This window comes from Sorex araneus, chromosome 1 (genome assembly GCF_027595985.1).
Source record: "Sorex araneus isolate mSorAra2 chromosome 1, mSorAra2.pri, whole genome shotgun sequence".
Lineage (NCBI taxonomy): Eukaryota > Metazoa > Chordata > Mammalia > Eulipotyphla > Soricidae > Sorex > Sorex araneus.
Genome location: NC_073302.1, coordinates 402368898 through 402386819, shown reverse-complemented (window position 1 = coordinate 402386819; position 17922 = coordinate 402368898). Strand labels below are relative to the sequence as shown.

The following is a 17922-nucleotide window of genomic DNA, read 5'->3' as shown; positions in this document are numbered from 1 at the left end:
TAAGGTTTCACGAGAATTCAAGATGCCGCTCTGTCTAGTGTTCATAGATTTAAAGAAGTCCTTTGATTCTGTTAAGACTGAAGCAGTCATCAAAGCCCCAGCCAAACAGGGTGTTCAAACTCAGTACATCAGGATCCTCCACGAGCTGTATTGAGGATTCACCACCAGGATCTCAACATTCTACAAGGAAGTGATCATCAATGTAAAGAGAGGGGTTCGGCAGGGTGATACTGTTTCACCGAAACTCTTCAGTGCTACCCTTGAGAACGTCATGCAACAACTGGAATGGGAAGGAATGGGAGTGAAGATTGACAGTCGGTAACTACACCAACTCCGCTTCACTGATGACATCGTTCTAATAACAACAAACATTAGCCAAGTGGCATGAATGCTCGCTGACTTCAACCGTGAGTATGGAAAGGTCAGACTACAGCTGAATTTCATGAAGATAATGTTTATGAAAAACAAACTAGTCCCTGACGTCCCATTTGCTCTCAATGAACGAACATCTCCGAATGCAGCAGTTAAGTGTATCTGGGTCGAGAACTCAATATGACAAATGACTTGGCGCCAGAACTACACAGGAGGAAGAGAGCGGCGTGAAGTTGTTAAGAGGATGAAGAACCTTCGGCTCCAGGCACATCTTTTCGACTTCACCTCACCGTTCTTCCTGCCTCAGAGACCTGGGCTCTACCAAAACAGAATGAGAATGCTATTCGGGTCTCCCAAAGAGGAATTGAAAGAGCTCTGCTTGGAGTATCATGTTTCACTCAAGTGAGAGAAGGAATCCGGAGTTCCGACCTCTGTCAATGATCAAGAATCAGGGACGCTGCCTGCCTCATTGCCAAGGTGTCGAAAATCAGATGGGCCAGACATGTAAAGCGATTTGGAGATGACCACTGGACTAGAGCCGTTACCAACTGGATTCCATGGGACATGAAAAGTATGCCTGGCTGCCCACCTACGAGATGGTCAGACTTCTTCATCAAGACCCTGAATGAATGGTTTGATGCTTTTTGTGTTCCTGAAGCTAGTAGGCGCCATTGGGCTACACTAGCATGCGACAACGTTGGATGGAGACGTTACTGATGCCCGCTCAAGCAAATCAATGAACAACAGGATGACCAGTGATACAAGTGGTGAATTAAGTAGCACAGTCATACAGAACAGAGACTAAAATGGCCTGATTCAGAATACAGGCACGGTGAAAATACTACTGGAGTTGAAGTTTGAAAGCCAGATAAAATCTGAATATGCTGTTAAGCATGGATTTTGTGAGAAACACAAAAGGCAAACTTAGACAGGATGTCTTTAACTATGCAGATCTGTTATCTAGGAGCAATTAGGCAGATCTTTGAGGACAGGCCTCTGTCCTTCTACTTTAGTATTACATTCTAACATGACATTCTAACATAGTCCAAAGTAATTTCTTTTTCTTTTTATTTTTGGGTCATACCTGGTGATGTTCAGGGGTTACTCCTGGCTCTGTACTCAGGAATTACTCCTGGCAGTGCTTGGGGGACCATATGGTATGCCAGGGAAATGCCCTACCCACTCTACTATTGCTCCGGCCCTAAAGTAAAATTTCAAAAATAAGAAGTTTGGAAAGTAGGTAAAAAGCAGTCTTGACAAATCATGCCATGTTTGTTTATTGACTTTATTCTGCACCATAAGAAATAGTGACGAATTTTAAGATGAATAACAATAGAAGAAAACTATCTTTAGGAAGATTGGCCTAGTATGAGAAGAGGATGCTTCTGTTCATAAAATTTCCTCTGCTGCTTCAACATCAACACTTCAAAAATAAGATAAAGCAGAACCCTGATATTTATTGTTTTAACTATTATTAAATAATAGTTTCACAGTCACTCATTTAGGAAAATGAGTTTAGTCATCCACTCAGCAAGACAAAGCTTTGCTAATACTAGTTATCAGTGAATGCAATAAAAATTAACTGTCTTTTGCTTCTTTTTCTAAAAAAAAAAAAAGAAAAAAACTAAAGAGGGATGGAGGCTTTTAGGGCGGCCTCCAATTGCCCTTACAGGTGTTCCCATGGTTCATACCATATTTGAAGCCAATCAAATATGGTGCAAAAATTATGGAAAATGGGTATTAAGTGTCCTAAGCTGCTTCACAGCAGCGCAGTCCAGAAAGCGGTCTGGAGCGTGGCGGTGGCTGGGTAGGAGGTCACTTGACAAGTGACAAGTGACGATTTAAAAAAATCAACTATTTGTGAGATCTTTGAAAACTTTTCTTTCCCATAAAGCAGATCCCCCCAAGTTTCTGTAATTCACCCTTAAGTAATGCATCCATTCCCCTGCACTATTTTTCTTAGCTAGCAACTGAATTCTACTATAGAGAAAGGGAGAAAAAATAAGCTAGTGATAATTTCAAGATAAACATTAGAGATTGAGTGATAATACAGGGTAAGGTGCTTGTCCTGAATGCAGTTGATCCCTTATTTGATCCAAGGCACCACATATGGTGTCCTGAGCACTGCCAGGAGTGATCTCTGAGTAGAGCTAGGAGGAAGCTCTGAGTATAGCTGGGTATAGCACCAAACTCTTCTCCCCCAGCCTCCAACAAAATAAACATTAATTTGTTTTCCTTCACTAAAAGAAATATAATTATGGTTAATCTAGCACACATACTCTCATAATCCAAACAGCAATCCATCACAAAAGTAAATTTTGTAGATTTTTTTTGGCGAGGATGGAAGGGGTGGCTGGGAATAGGAAGAAGGTACTTGCTATCTGCAGGCCAAATGCTAAAAATATGGTCATGACTAAAACACTCTTGAGGAGTTCATAAAAGGGCAAGAATTCATGGGCCAATGGAAGATCCGAGATAAGAAGAGGTTATTTGACTACTGTTTTTCCACTTGAGGCTACTTACTACATTAAATATAGTTCTTTTAATTGCACTCAACACTTAAAAATGCAATATTCGCATAAAAGTCACTGTTAATCCATGAATTTACAAATCACTAGAATTGTTCAAAACACACTTGAGACACAGCTGAGTGAAAATAATAAATGAATAATAAAAATATTTGCTTTATCTGGAAAAAACTCCATTTATTCTCAAGCTATATTAGGTTCAAATAATACCATAACCACTGCAGGGTGGGACGTAACTCAAAGGGTGAAGCAGACGCCTTTTTATGCTGGAGATTTGAGACTGATTGTAAGTTCAATGGCTGGTACTGACTGTTGAGTATGTACCAGGGAACACAGTATCACCGCTGGGAGTGCCCCCCACCCAGTCCCAGAGCTGTACAGACTTTACTATTAAATTGAGGCTCAAGAATTATTTCAAACATATTAAGTACTCATTTTTTCAAAAAAAATTTTTTTTAATCCTTATCACTAAAATAAAAACTTTTTAAAATCTTAGGCACCATGGTTTACAACACTTAATGACAAGGTTTCCTGCATCTCACGGTCTCTCAGCACCACCCCCCCCCCACACACACACACACAAGTGTCCCCTTCGCTCCCAGCTGTCCCAGAGCCCCATCCTCCTCCAAGGCAAGCTTCTTATATAATACTGGAGGACTTGCATGGAGAAACAATTTTAAAATGTTAATAAACATTATTTGCCTTGGACTGGAGCGATAAAATAGCACAGCGGGTAGGGTGTTTGCCTTGCATGTGGCCAACACAGGTTCAATTCCTTGGTCCCTCTTAGAGAGCCTGGCAAGCTACCAAGAGTATTCTAGCTGCACAGCAGAGCCTGGTAAGCTACCCGTGGCGTATTTGATATGCCAAAAACAGTAACAAGTCTCACAATGCAGACGTTACTGGTGTCCGCTGGAGCAAATCGGGACGACAGTGTTACAGACAGTGCTTTTTTTAAAACTAAAACACTGACAATCCACTACACTGCTTTACTAGCACCAGCTATGCTTTCTAGTATCACCCAATAATTCATGCTTAATACTACAATCTGGAGGGTTGGCCAAAATGCAGCTTTATAATAGAAAAAAAAATGAGTTGTGTACATAGGAAAACGTTTAAATCCTGAAAAGTGGTCAAAAAGGCATTTAGCAGATGTGTATATTCTGTACTTCTTTGCAAGGACCAGTGAGCTTAATTATCTAGAGGTAGAGATTATCTCTATTTCAGAAAATATTCCTAAATATGAATCACCTGCGGCATGAAAATTTAAGAAGTGCGCTGAGTGACACAGAACACCACCCTGCCCTTTGCCAAATTACTTCATCATTATGCTTTCTTCTTTCCTTTCAATAACACAAAAGTTAACCCTGCAGAGAATGTTTCAAAAGTCATAAGAAGATGATTCAAAACTGAAAGGGTGCTGAGAGGATCTGGTGCAGTACAAGCACACATAGATCATTTTATTATTTTTGTTTTTGTTTGATTTCTTGGCTCACACTTGGTAATAATTGGGGGCGACTGCTGAATCTGTGCTCAGGGGTTGCTCTCAAAGATACTACGGGGCTATGAGTAACCAGGGATCAACCCAGCCATCCTACAATCAAAGACTGTGCCCAGCCCATTGAGCTCTCTCTACTGCCCTGCCACTATAAAGCATTTTAATCAAAATTAGTATCAGATCAAGAAGTCGTAATATATACACAGAATATGATGCAGCTCTTAGGGATTGAACCAGAGGACATCATATGTGTATAAGTTACAAAGATAGAGATAAATACAGAATGGTTTCTCTCAAATGTGACACTTAAAGATATAAAGGAAGCAATAAAGGACCAAAGGCAACACAACAGAACTGATCCACGCAATTGAGATCGGGTCGGGGCATTCCAAGGGAGGCCATTAGGACCCTAGTGGTCCTAATGGTCCAGGGATTGACCATTAGGTTCCTTGGGAGGAGTGTGGCGGGTACACTGGTGATGGATGTGGTCTTCGAATTATGTGCATGAGAATTATGTGCATCATTAACCTCATTGTAAATCACAGAACCTCAATTAAAATTTTTTTAAGATTTAATTCCTATAGACTCCACACAAATGTTCTGCTAGCTTAATTTTTAACTTTCATGCAATATAAAAGCAACCACTCAAAGCTCATCCTTATTTTTAACACTATTTCACTGTGATTTATTATCTTTACACATATTTGTTGTAAGTTTTCAAAACCAGAACTATTAGCTTCATGTGCAACAGCAAAAGTTAATTTTATGCCCAAATAAAATAGCCTATGAGTCATTTTGTAGGATTTTAAATAGATAATGGTCTGAAATTAACCTTTTAGTCCAGCATCCTCATAATCCTTCTTCAACTACAGAGCAGTCATATATTTTAAAATATGTCATATGGAAAGTCTAATATTAGCCCTATGTTATCTTACCATGAACACTTCCTAATGAAATATCCCCAATGGCAGAAGATAGAAATGATGATTCTGTGTAAAGATACTTGGCTTTCAGCAAACCATCTTCAGTAGATATATTAACAGAACTTCCCTGCAGTTTATCTACAGTCACAGTCTAGTAAGAGAAAGATCCAAATCAGTTCATATGAAACAAAGACTGGATTAAAGTCAGAATGATACCTAAAGAATTGGTGAGTAGCTACATGAAAAGTTACTACACAATATCCAATTTATTGACTGATTCCTGAGCTAAATGTAAGATGACTGGGGTGCCCCCTCCCTACAATTCTTGGCCAACTACAACAGCAATTCAATGAGATGATGTGGTTCCAGGGATTGAACCAGTGTCAGCTACGTGCAAATCATATGCCTCTACCCGTGCACTATCTCTCTAAGTCAGACCTCTGTGTTCTGTTTTTAATGTAGAACCAACTCAATGTATGTCCGCATTTAGTTGGAGACATACATTGTCTTTTTCATTTCCCTTAATAATGCTTTATATGTTCTGTGGAATTTATATTTTAAAAAATTTATCATTATTGATCTTTTCTAGGTAATATAAAAAACACAACATCATCACGAACGTATTTTGCAAAAGGTAACTTTATAATTTTAGGACATACCTTCTCTGATTTTAGTGGGCTACAGTATTTATTTTAATGGATTAATGTTACTTCTCATCTAGATTTTAAAAGTGTATTTCTAGATTTTTTTCTAATTCATATTTAATAAAGTGGTAGCTAACCACTGAATAAAATGGAAATAATTTTACATTTTGCATTTATCCCTAAGCTTTATAACATGCATTTATGTCTCAGATATTGAACACAATATAAAATAAAAGTGTCTGTTTAAAAATTCCAAATAATCATCATAGTAATTTAATGTTTTTGAGGATAAAGTATTGATAAAGACTTAAATTTTCAATCAGGACATCAGTGTTATCTAGTTCTAATATGTCCTTCAAAGACAATTAATTTCAGTGTATTTATTCAAGAATCCTAAAATATTAGAAGAAAGTAAGACTACAGAAAAACATAAAATACTCAGATTCTTATAGGAAGTCCTCTGAATCTGCATCACCAAGTTTTATTTGGTGAGCCACACCTAGATGTGCTCAGAGCTTACTCCTGGTTCTGCGTTCAAGGATCACTCCTGGTAGCTTGGGGACCATATTGGGTGTTGGGGATCAAACCCAGGTTGGTTGTGTGTGCAAGGCAAACACCCTACCCATTGTACTATCACTCCAGTCCCTAATGGGCTTTTATTAAATATGTATCAAATAATGATTTTTTTATCTATCATAGTTTCTTTTAAACTAGGTTGTGACTTCATTATTTCAAATATAGCTTCAGTAAATTTGCAATCAAAAGAAGAGAACTTTAAGGGCTGAAGTCATAGTAGAGTGAGTAGGGCAGGTGACTTGCACACAGCCTACCCGGGTTTGATCCTTGGCACCATATGGTCCCCTGCCCACCACTAGGAGTGATCCCTGAGTACCGAGTCAGCAGTAAGCCTTGAAAGCCACTGGGTGTGACCCCAAAACCAAAAAAGATGGGGTAGGGAAGAAGTTTGCACTGGAGGGAATTATACAAAAGTTAAGGTACTTCTGTGCATCTAGACAATTCTGCTCAAATTCCTGGAACCACATATTCAGATATATGAGAATACAAATGTTTCATATTCTTCAGCATTACACTAAAGGTATAATATTCCTGGAGGGAAAAAAGTATTCTTTACTTATAAAGTTCCTTCATGAAAAGTTGTTCTATGCAGTTTAAATTCTTTAAGTTTTTTTCATAAAACAAACAAGTAGAAGCACTTTAGTTTTAGCTGTTATGTCTCTCTCTCTCTTTCTCTTTCTCTCTCTCTCTTTCTCTCTCTCATAGAAAGTGAGGCTGTTTTTAGAAAACACCAAAAGATAAAGAATATTCAAAACAAAATAAACTGGCAAAGGGATCTTTAGATTAGACTTTCTGCCAAACCAAATAAAGCCTTCAAGTCTCCTTGTTAGTATCTAGAAAATACCAGGATTTACTTTGTTCAGTAAATATTAAATATTTTACTTACTAAGAAGCAAGGAAAATATCTTCCCCCAACTAAAACAAATGAAAGCAGTCAAAATACACTTTCCCATATTAGTTATTTTAACTAATCATTCCATAAATTCATTTCAAAGAAATTCAAAATTCACCAAGGGTCACATATAATTCATTATATATTTTAAACAGAACAGTTAAATTTAGGACCCATAGTATGACAATAGTTGGAAATGATCACTCTAAACAAGAACTGAGTGTTGAAAGAAGGTAAAGGGATATATATGACATATCTGTGTTACAAATCATAATGCCCAAAATGAGAGAGAGAGAGAGAGAGAGAGGGAAAGAGAGAGAGAGAAGTGCCAGGATGGGAGGAGTTAGGGAGATAGGAGGGAAACTTGGGCATTGGTGCTGGGAAATGCACATTGGTGGAAGGATGAGTGTTGGAACATCATGTGATTGAAACCCAAGCATGAACAGCATTGTAATGCTCTATCTCACAGTGATTCATTTAAAAATAAAAAATCAGGATGCACATTTTAAAGCAAGAGACTAAGGTTAAGATATAATGTTGTTGACACTTTGGACTAAACTGCATACCTTGCTTATTAACAGAAGTATCTGGGGCCAGAGCGATAGCACAGTGGGTAGGGCATTTGCCTTGCACGCGGCTGACCCAGGTTCGATCCCCGGCATCCATTATGGTCCCCCAAGCACCACCAGGAGTAATTCCTGAGTGCAAAGCCAGGAGTAACCCCTAAGCATCGCTGGGTGTGACCCAAAAAGCAAAAAAAAAAAGAAATATCTAAGAAAAAACACAATAATCCCATAAAGTCAAAAGACCCATAATCCCATAAAGTCAAAAATCTCTAAATAATCCAATACCTTCCTGACTATTATAAATTACCTTCTCTATATGAGAAGAGAAATTTCCCGTAAGTTATTATTCTATACCAAGAATACATAAAATGAAAACCAAGTTTTAAAAATAAACTGTATTTTTAATTTCTTTAGGGAATATTGTTTTACAAGTACAAATATGTTTGACATTTAGGGGTACAATGTTACCACATTGCACCTAGAACCAAAGTGCAATATCCCTCCAACACAGTCCAAGGGACCTTTCCCTGCTACTCTGAAAACCAAGTAACTTTGTTTGCTGGTGTGAGGGGAAGGGGCTCCCAAACTATGGTGCAGAGATCCCAGGGCCCAACAGTGATTCTCATCTAAAGAGGCTGTCAGTTCAGGGCAAGCGATCAAGGAATGGAGAATGTGATGCAGCTAAGACCTGAAGAGACTGAGCCATCTGGTGTGCTGGAGTTTCTGGGGCCACATCCTGCAATGCTCAGGGTAGTCCTGAGTGGTACCAGGAATAGAACCTGGGTCAGCCACAGACGGTATGCCCCAACCACTATACTATCTCCCAAGCCTCAAAAAACAAGTCTTAAGGAACCATTGTGGATTTACTGTCCAAACTAAACTAGAGACCAATTCACAACTTATTAGCAATTCACCCGATACCCTGATAAAGTAGACTTCTTGTCTTTTTTTTTAACCAAATGCTATGATCCTGAAATTAATGACACGATTTTAAAAACTGACATTCCCCATTTAAAAATGACATGTAAAGAACAATGTTATTGTTTCTGGTGTTCATTTGATTCTCATAATCTTGTTGAGAAACAAATACTGCCATTCTCATTTTAAGAATAAAAAAGAATAACGAAATTTAGTCTCAGTTTACTAGAAAATTAGGACTCATCACATGTTTTCCTTACCTTTATAATATCATTATAGTAAATGCTACATTAGAATCAGCTATGTGTCAGACACTTTGATGATTTTTATACGTATTAATTTAATCCTCATAACAGGCATTCCATTATTCCATTATTCCATTATATAATTACATTATTCCATTATTCCATTATATAATGTATATACATTATACATTATTCCATTTATTCCATTTATTCCATTTATTACATTTTCCAGAAACATAAGATCTATAAAGGTTATTAAGCTCTAAAGCTCTAATATGGCTTAGCCAGGATTCAACCCTGTAGTTTGGTCCTCATTTTGGGCTCCTAACCAATTCACAATACTGTCTCTCAAATGTCTATGAAAATATACATTGAACATTTCCATGAAAGTCAGCCAATTTGTAAGAATTTATTTTATACTAAAAAACAGAAATATATTTAAAAAATGAACAATACAAGGGGAAAAGGCAGCTCAGATAGAGAAGGGAACACCAAGTAGAGGATGTTGGGAAGACCCATTCAGGTTGGAAGATGCAAACTGAAAGTAGACTATAGACGGAACATGAAGGCCAGTACCTGTATTGCAAACTACAACACCCAAAAGGAGAGAGAACAAAAGGGAATGCCCTGCTGCAGAGGCAGGGTGGGGTGGTGGGAGATGGGGTGGGGATGGTGAGAGGGATACTGGGATCATTGGTGGAGGTGAATGGGCACTGGTGGAGGGATGGGCAAACGATCACTGTATGAGTGAAATGCAAACACAAAAGTTCATAAGTTTGTAACTACATCACAGTGATTCTTCAATAAAAAATTTTTTTAAAAATGAACAATACAAATGAATAATATAAAGACTGATTAGACTGACTCTTTAGTATAATAATCAGGCAGGAAACAAATAGTATACTAAAAAGTAAAAAGATAAAATGTCAATAAACCATGAAACTTAGAACAACTAATTAACTAGAGGAAACAGTCTTCAAAATAACAAAGTGGGTTGTGAATCCGTACAGGTCATGTAACTGAAACTGGGGGGGTAAAAAAATTTTTTTAAATAAATTTACAGTTTATATTGGACATCTGAGAGGCAGCATTGTGAATTGGTAATGAGGACCAAACTACGGTCTGAATTCTGACTCAGCCAGTTTAGAACTTGTGACTTTAAACAAGTTGTTTAATAACCTTTAAGGATCTTGGGACTGGAGCAATAGCACAGTGGGTAGGGTATCTGCCTTGCATGCGGCAACCCAGGTTCAATTCCCAGCATCTCATATGGTCCTCCAAGCACCACCAGGAGTAATTCCTGAGTGCAGAACCAGAATAACCTCTTTGCATCACTGAGTGTGACCCAAAAAGCAAAATATAATAATAATAATAAATAACTTTTACAGATCTTGTGCTTCAGTGAAGATGATGGATAAATTGGGAACAAGGGGTCAATTACATGGTAAAGGTGAAAACTGTACTTTTAGTAGTGAATTTAATGGAGTAAATACACAACTTGATTTTTAATGAACATCTGAAGCATGTAATTTTATAATATAACAATACTTAGATCTAAAAACTTATCAGTCTTACACTTTTATCTGATGCATGAATATCTATATTTCCAAAAACTGTTCCGAGGCAGATCACTTCACCACCTTTTGACTGAACATGCAATTTTTGACTCTGAAAAACAAAGATGCAGAGAAAAATAATAAATTTAACTTATTAAAATGCTTAATATTCTATCAATTCCTTTAAAAATAATAATAAAGTTGAAAAAGAACCAGGAATGAAACAGAAGTGCACTGTTTGAAATGAGAATAGCTACTAGAGAAAATACAAACGTCTATTGATGGAACTTGAGCCATGTGGGAATCAAATGGAAACAGAAGAGATATTGGGTCTTGTGGTAGCTTTACTGAAGAGGGCTTTGGGAATCAAAGATCACTATGACTATACATTAGACATTACACACCAAAGGTAATAAGGAAAATAATAATAGTTATAACTGTTGATCTTTATTTAGAACAACAATATTTATTATTTACCTAGCAATTTTGTTGCACCAGATATAAAGCTCACTACTTTAACCCAGTACTAAATCCCCACAAGAACACAAAGAGAAAAATGTTTTTAATTTTACAGAGGAAGAAAACCAAGAATTAGAAAGGTTAGATAACTTTATTAAATAACACAGAAAATAACAAAATTTAAACTAGCAAAAGCGTTGATTGATTTAAAACTCACACTATTATGGATGGATGGAATTAGCTAAAGGACATATTCAAACTTAGCACTAACAAACTTAGGGTAAGCACTTACCTTGTATACTGTTAATGCCAGTTTGATCCCCAGTACCACATATGGTCCCCTGTGCACTTCCAGGAGTGATCACTGAGCACAGAGGCAGGAGTAAGCCCTGAGCCTCACTGGGCATAGTGCTACTCCTTCCCAAAAAAGTATTGTTCTGGGGGCTGGAGCAATAGCACAGCAGGTAGGGCATTTGCCTTGTACATGGCTCACCTGGGTTCAATTCCCAGCATCCCATATGGTCCCCTGAGCACCACCAGGAGTAATTCCTGAGTGTACAGCCAGGAGTAACCCCTGTGTATCACCAGGTGTGACCGAAAAAGCAAAAAAAAAAAAAAGATTGTTCTGAATATGCAAGTGTTATCAAAGTAAGATAAATTATTTCTTCTTTTGTTCCCATAGCTTCGTAATCCTTTAATTAATGAGCTATCTGGGCACATTAAAAATGTGACTAATGTAATATTTTAAGCACATTTACAGTGTTGAAAGATTGTTTTTACTTTTTAATAACTGATGAAAAACATTGGATAAAGCCAAACATTTAATATTTTAGAATGTGAACAATGTACAATTCATTTTATTAAACATTTGAAAATAAAATCTAAAGGGAATATGAGAGAAAACCTTTAAAACTGCTAGTTTTCAGAAGAGAATTGATTTCAACGTAAAATTTTTCTTTTTTTTTTTTTTGCTTTTTGGGTCACACCCCGCAGTGCACAGGGGTTATCCCTGGCTCTGCACTCAGGAATTACTGCTGGCAGTGCTCAGGGAACCATATGGGATGCTGGGAATTGAACCCGGGTCAGCCATGTGCAAGGCAAATGCCCTACCTGCTGTGTTATCGCTCTAGCCCCTCAAGGTAAAATTTTTAAAAGATGTTTATGAAATATTGATAAATATACTGAAAATTCTGAACACAAGAATAATAGTTTTGCAATTTACAGTTTTTCAAGCCTTAAAAAATAATACTGAAGCAAAATTAAACAAAACATACCTTAACAGACTGTAAGATGCTGCTTCCCTGCTCAGTTTCAATTTTGCAATTATCACACTCAATATTATTGACTTTTACAGAGCCAGATCCTGATGACTTGATATTCAAATCTAAAAGATAACAGAAGTTAATACTATTGCTAACTGTTGTGGAAAATCCTCCCCCTAACAACAGGTCCAAGGCCAGTTTAGGTCTTTCAGAAGTAACAAGGCAACTAATGAGTGTCTACGAATGAACAGAACAGGTAATGGGGTGGCAAATTTGCACCCAGGAAAGAGCTTAGGGACTTTCAGATGTAGAGGGTCCATAGGCAAAAATAGAACAGGAAACTGTCATGACTCATACTTTAGCTAAGTGAACTATCTGTCTCTGCTCTTAATATAGTTATTAAATTTTGATGTATTTACTAAATGTCCTTAATGTCTCCGCCAACTTAAACATTGGCTTGCCTGAGGGGAACCAGGGTGGCTTAGAGAGTGCATTGAATAAATGGTCTACAGGTGAGCTCACTCATGGCTGCCCAAGCGTCCCCAAAGATTGGGCAGTCCTTGTGTGACTGTCTCCTTGTGTGTTTATCACATTCTCTGCAAAACACCCCTGCTTGACGGAGGTCAAAGGTGCCAATCTTATTGGCTTCAGTGTGGTAAAATGCCAAAAACTGACTCCGAAGCATTTTAGCATACCCCTGGAAATCAGGTTCTTCTGTTACAAACACGTTCCTGAAACCTGGAGAAAAGAATTGTTGGCAATGTCTCTGTAGGTTAAAGGATTTTCCTCTGTCACTGCAAGAGGATCAAATGTAAAGACCTCTTCTCCAGTTTTTAGAAAAGGGCTGTTTACCGTGGCCTGTGTCATCCAGAGAGAGAAAGGAACATGGGAGGAAGTAAAGCAGGCAAGATACTTCAATCTTCTCAACAAATTCTTACAGAGAGAAGCCTCTGCTCCACTGAGAAAACACACACTCAGGTGCATAAAAGAAAACAGCAAGCTAACAAGTGATTAAGGTAAATTAAGATGTCAGTCTCTTTTCTAATATTTAAAGTTTTTTTTCCCATCCCATGCCCAAATTAAAGTGTATTGCAGAAGTAACTTGTATAAGTAAATGAAAACATGATGTGGGCTTTCAAAGCCTACTTCTAACTTCTCATATCTCAAAACTGAGGCGTTCGCTAGGCATTTATCTCACAATATATATGAAGTAATAAAAGGATGGGAATAACTTTAAGTCACCTAACACTTTTTAGTTCTAAGCTTTTTAGCTTTGAACCACAGGAAAATAATATAAATAAGTGGTATCTGAAGAAAATTTGGAAAATAAGGAAACCTATGCGCTATCCTTAGTGGTCAATTTTAAGTATGATCACTAGGAATAGAAATATGTTTTTAAAATTAAAAATACTGCTATATAGGATTTAATTCAAAGAAACTGATGATTTGTTTAATAAATATACTGACAATTTACTAAGCCAGATTAGAGAAATATAAACACAGTGCTTCTCTTTCTCCTCCCCTAACACACTGGGTCACGTAATACTATGATTTCAATTGTTAGGGCACAAAAGTAAATTTTTACATTTGTGTATGGAAATCTCCATAAAGGTTTAAGTAACAGCAAAGAGGGTTGGAGAGATAGTACAGCAGGTAAGGTGCCTGCCTTGGACATAGTTGACCCTGTTGCATCCCAGCATTGCATATGGCTCCCAAGGAACCATTCGGAGTAATTCCTGAATGCAGAATCATGAGTAACCCCTGAGCATTGCTGGGTGTGACCTAAAGACCAAATAAAATAAAATAACAGCATAAGTTTGGTGGGGATCAATTGAAAGATAGTTTTACTGAGCTTACACGAATATAAATGGTGCAGCGAGATTTTTACCTAGTAGTGTTAAGACTTGATCTAAAGCAGCACTACTAAGGAGAAAAGGAAACATTTAAAAAATGTTCTGCCCTCAGTGGGTTAAGTGGAGAATTAGGTGAAACACTGCATAATAGTAATGCTACGATTACCTACTTCTAAAACATGTAAATGCCAAAGTGGGGAAATAAATATGAATCTAATTAAATGATCTTGATCTAGAGGCCTACAGGATAGACTCACAGAAGTAGCCCATTTCTTGGAGAGTAGCTTGTGATCGAAAGAGGGTTCAATAAATAATGAGGTTTGGGATTAGCACAGATAGTTACAATTTTATTTATGCTACCAAAATTTTTGCCTATTTTGATTTCAATATTCAGTTTGTATCCTCCTACAGTTAATACATTGGCAAGGTTTTTTCTGCACATTTTAGGTCATCAGGATGTCCTGATATCAAGGCTAGTTCAAAGAAGTGGAGAAGAGATGTAGGGTAGTGAATGAGCAGACTCCCATTAAGTTCAGCTTCTGACTCGGACTCTATGTCTGGTAGAGAATATACATTTCTGTTTATTGTTTTTGTTTTTCTACAGTGCTCAGGGGTTACTTCTGGCTCTGCACTCAGGAAATACTCCTGGTGGTGTTTGGGGGACTATATAGGATACTGTGGATTGAACTTGGGTCAGCCACGTGCAAGACAAATGCCCTACCTACTATACTATATACCACCTCCTCCCAGAATACACAAATTTTTACCATCTCCCCCATGTAGAACATTTCACCAAGGCATAGATTTTTTTTCTATTTTTTCACCCATCATAAACACTTTATGAAAACTTGCTGCATCTCAATTTTCTTATGTGAAATGGTGACAACAATACACATTTGAAAGTAGAACTGCAAAGATCAGAAAAGACTATCCTGTGTTTAGTGCTACTATGATTATCATCAGCATCATCCTTAAGTCTCAGGAGGGAGGACAGCCTGAGGAACTGATCCTAAAAGAGCGTTGTGTGCACAGCAACTCGCATTTGTGAAATAACAGGAAAGTTTTTCTTCAAAGTTTGCTGCTCACGAAAAATTGACTTCAGTCTCAAAGCATGGACACATAAGAGTTCAGAGGTTGGAGTCTAATCGAAAGCATCATGGGGGGTCCAGGTTGGATGACCCCAAGCGCAAGGGTTGACTTGGGGCTCGAATGCCTAGGCTGTGCACCAAGAGGAAATGCTGTAGGACCACCAGACCATGGATTAGCAAGAAGCAAAAACCCTGGAAAATAAAGTGCTCTACTATTGCTAAACTGCAGGAACAGGGGCTGGAGTGATAGCACGGCAGGGAGGGCGTTTGCCTTGCACGCAACCGGCCCGGGTTCGATTCCCAGCATCCAATATGGTCTCCCACGCACCGCTAGGAGTAATTCTTGAGTGCAGAGCCAGGAGTAAACCCTAAGCATAGCCGGGTGTGACCCCAAAAAGCAAAAAAAAAATTGTCTAAACTGCAGGAACAATGTGTTCAAGAATAACATAACAGGTTCCACAAATAATATTCAGTTTTCACTTGATTTCTAAAATGTCTAATCATTGGCACCCTTGGAGGCTCAAATGAGGGCAGGAAAGAGGCGACTTCCGAAGGGGTCAAATATACACTGGGTTAGAAATTCCGATGTTAACCATAAAAATTTAAAAAGAACAAAAAACACACTTATACAGGCTTGCATCTACTACAGATAAAAGTCCCATCTTCACTGCATATGTCTGAGCCAAGAGTCAGAACGCAGCGGATCTGGTTGGGTGAAGCGAACACTCCCCAAAACCCCCAACTTGGGTGAAGAAGCCAGAGCCCAAGGATCTTAAAAAGAAGTGTTCTTGATGTTCAAAACGCCCAGCTCGGGAGAAGGCAATTTGGGATAGAGAAGGGACCATTATGACAAAAGATAGTTGGAAATGATCTCTCTGGGTAGGAAGTGCATGGTGAAAGTAGGTAAAGGAATGAACATAAGCTCTCAGTACCTGTATTGCAGACCATAGTGCAGAGAGAGAGAGAGAGAGAGAGAGAGAGAGACAGAGACAGAGACAGAGACAGAGAGACAGAGAGACAGAGACAGAGACAGAGACAGAGACAGAGAAAGAGAAAGAGCCTGCATTGATCCATAGAGGCAGGCTGGGAGGGGCTGCGGAATGGAAACTGGGGATACTGGTGGTGGGAAATGTACACTGGTGGAGGGATGGGTGTTGGATCATGGTATGACTGAAACCTGATCATGAACAGCTTTATAACTGTGTATCTCACAGTGACTCAATTTAAAATAGTTTAAAAAAATTTTAATTGTAAGTATAAAAAAAAACCCAAAACCAACAAAGGTCCCAGTTCCTAGAAGACCGGGTGATGTGGGGATGTGGCAGATGTGTGTGTGTGGGGGGGGTGATATGTCTTCACATCACCCCAGCCGATGTGTCTTCACGGGCAGGTAACAGGTCTGTCCAGCAAGCACCACACGTGGCAGAGAGAGACCTAGTGGACCTGACCTCGGGTTTAAACTCGGCCCCAACGCCAGTTCTCCCCGCCCATGTGCACTGGGGTCCCCGCCCGCGTCCTTGCCCGCGGAGTCCTCCGCTGCGTTCTGGAACCTTAATCTTGCCCGTAGCCCCTAAGTCTACGTTTGTCACTTTCCGGTGACGCGTGTCCAAGGCATCTCGGGGACGGGGGTGGGGAGAAGCTCCTGCCCCGCGCGCCGCCCCCCGATCCCGTCCCCGTCACTTGCCGAACTTGACAGGCACGTTCACCTCCACGGAGGCCTGCGGGTGGATGGTGTCCGACACGATGCTCACCTCCTTCCGCGCCTCGTCGTACGTCACCTGCAGGCTGCCGGCGCCCCCGGGCACGCCCTCCGCGCCGCTCACGGCCACCTGCACGCGCGCCCCGTCGGGGCAGGCCAGCGGGTCCAGGGGCCGGAGCGCCAGGTGGCACGGCAGTCGCGCCCGCAGCTGCCCAAAGGGGCTCACCGGCACGGTCCACTCCCTCGGGGTCCCGCGCGCGGAGCCAGACAGCCGGCACGGGCCGGCCCGACGCGGCCAGCGCCTGCCGGCCTCCAGCGCCCAGGCTCGGAGCGGACCCAGCCCGCGGCACCCGGAATGGGGGGCAAACATGGCCAGCCCCCTCGCGCCCTCCTCCGAGCCTCTCAGACACCCGACAGCCTCACGCCGAGCCGGGTCATGCCAAAAGAGGAGACACTTTCGCGGGGTTTCCTGATGCAGAAACAAGATTGCTCGCTGGGTCCAACAACACGGATCTCTGCGGAATACACCTTACAGGCGCGTGAGCATCTAGTCTGACCCCCCACACTTCGCCCTCTGCCCCCTGTCGCGAAGGACGACGGGACAGGTAGTTTTCAGGGAATCTGACTTTGGAGGGCTCTGGGCCTGCTAGAAACTACATATCCCGGTAGGCATGGCGTTGGTTAGTAAAAGCAGCTATTGGATTGGATCCCGGAGGCATTTGTTCCTCTCTAAACCCATTTGCTATTGGAGGAAGGGCGGGGAAGGAAACAGGAATGACCAATGGGAAACGCTGCAGGAGTAGGCGGGCAAGGCTCTATGGTTACCTTGGATACCGAGGACGC

At 39.9% G+C, this 17922-nt stretch overlaps 1 protein-coding gene across 1 annotated transcript in view; it reads right to left on the bottom strand.

Moving 5' to 3' along the window:
• Positions 1-17644, bottom strand: part of FAM185A (family with sequence similarity 185 member A) — a 43480-nt gene extending 25836 nt beyond the window's left edge. Inside the window, exons 1-4 of the mRNA XM_004602272.2 lie at positions 17065-17644; positions 12452-12561; positions 10738-10830; positions 5334-5472 (exon numbers count right to left, since the gene is read on the bottom strand). Of these exons, the coding sequence (XP_004602329.2) occupies positions 5334-5472; positions 10738-10830; positions 12452-12561; positions 17065-17449 (727 nt within the window). The 5' untranslated portion in view covers positions 17450-17644. The remainder of the gene's footprint in view (positions 1-5333; positions 5473-10737; positions 10831-12451; positions 12562-17064) is intronic.
• Positions 17645-17922: the final 278 nt, after the last annotated feature.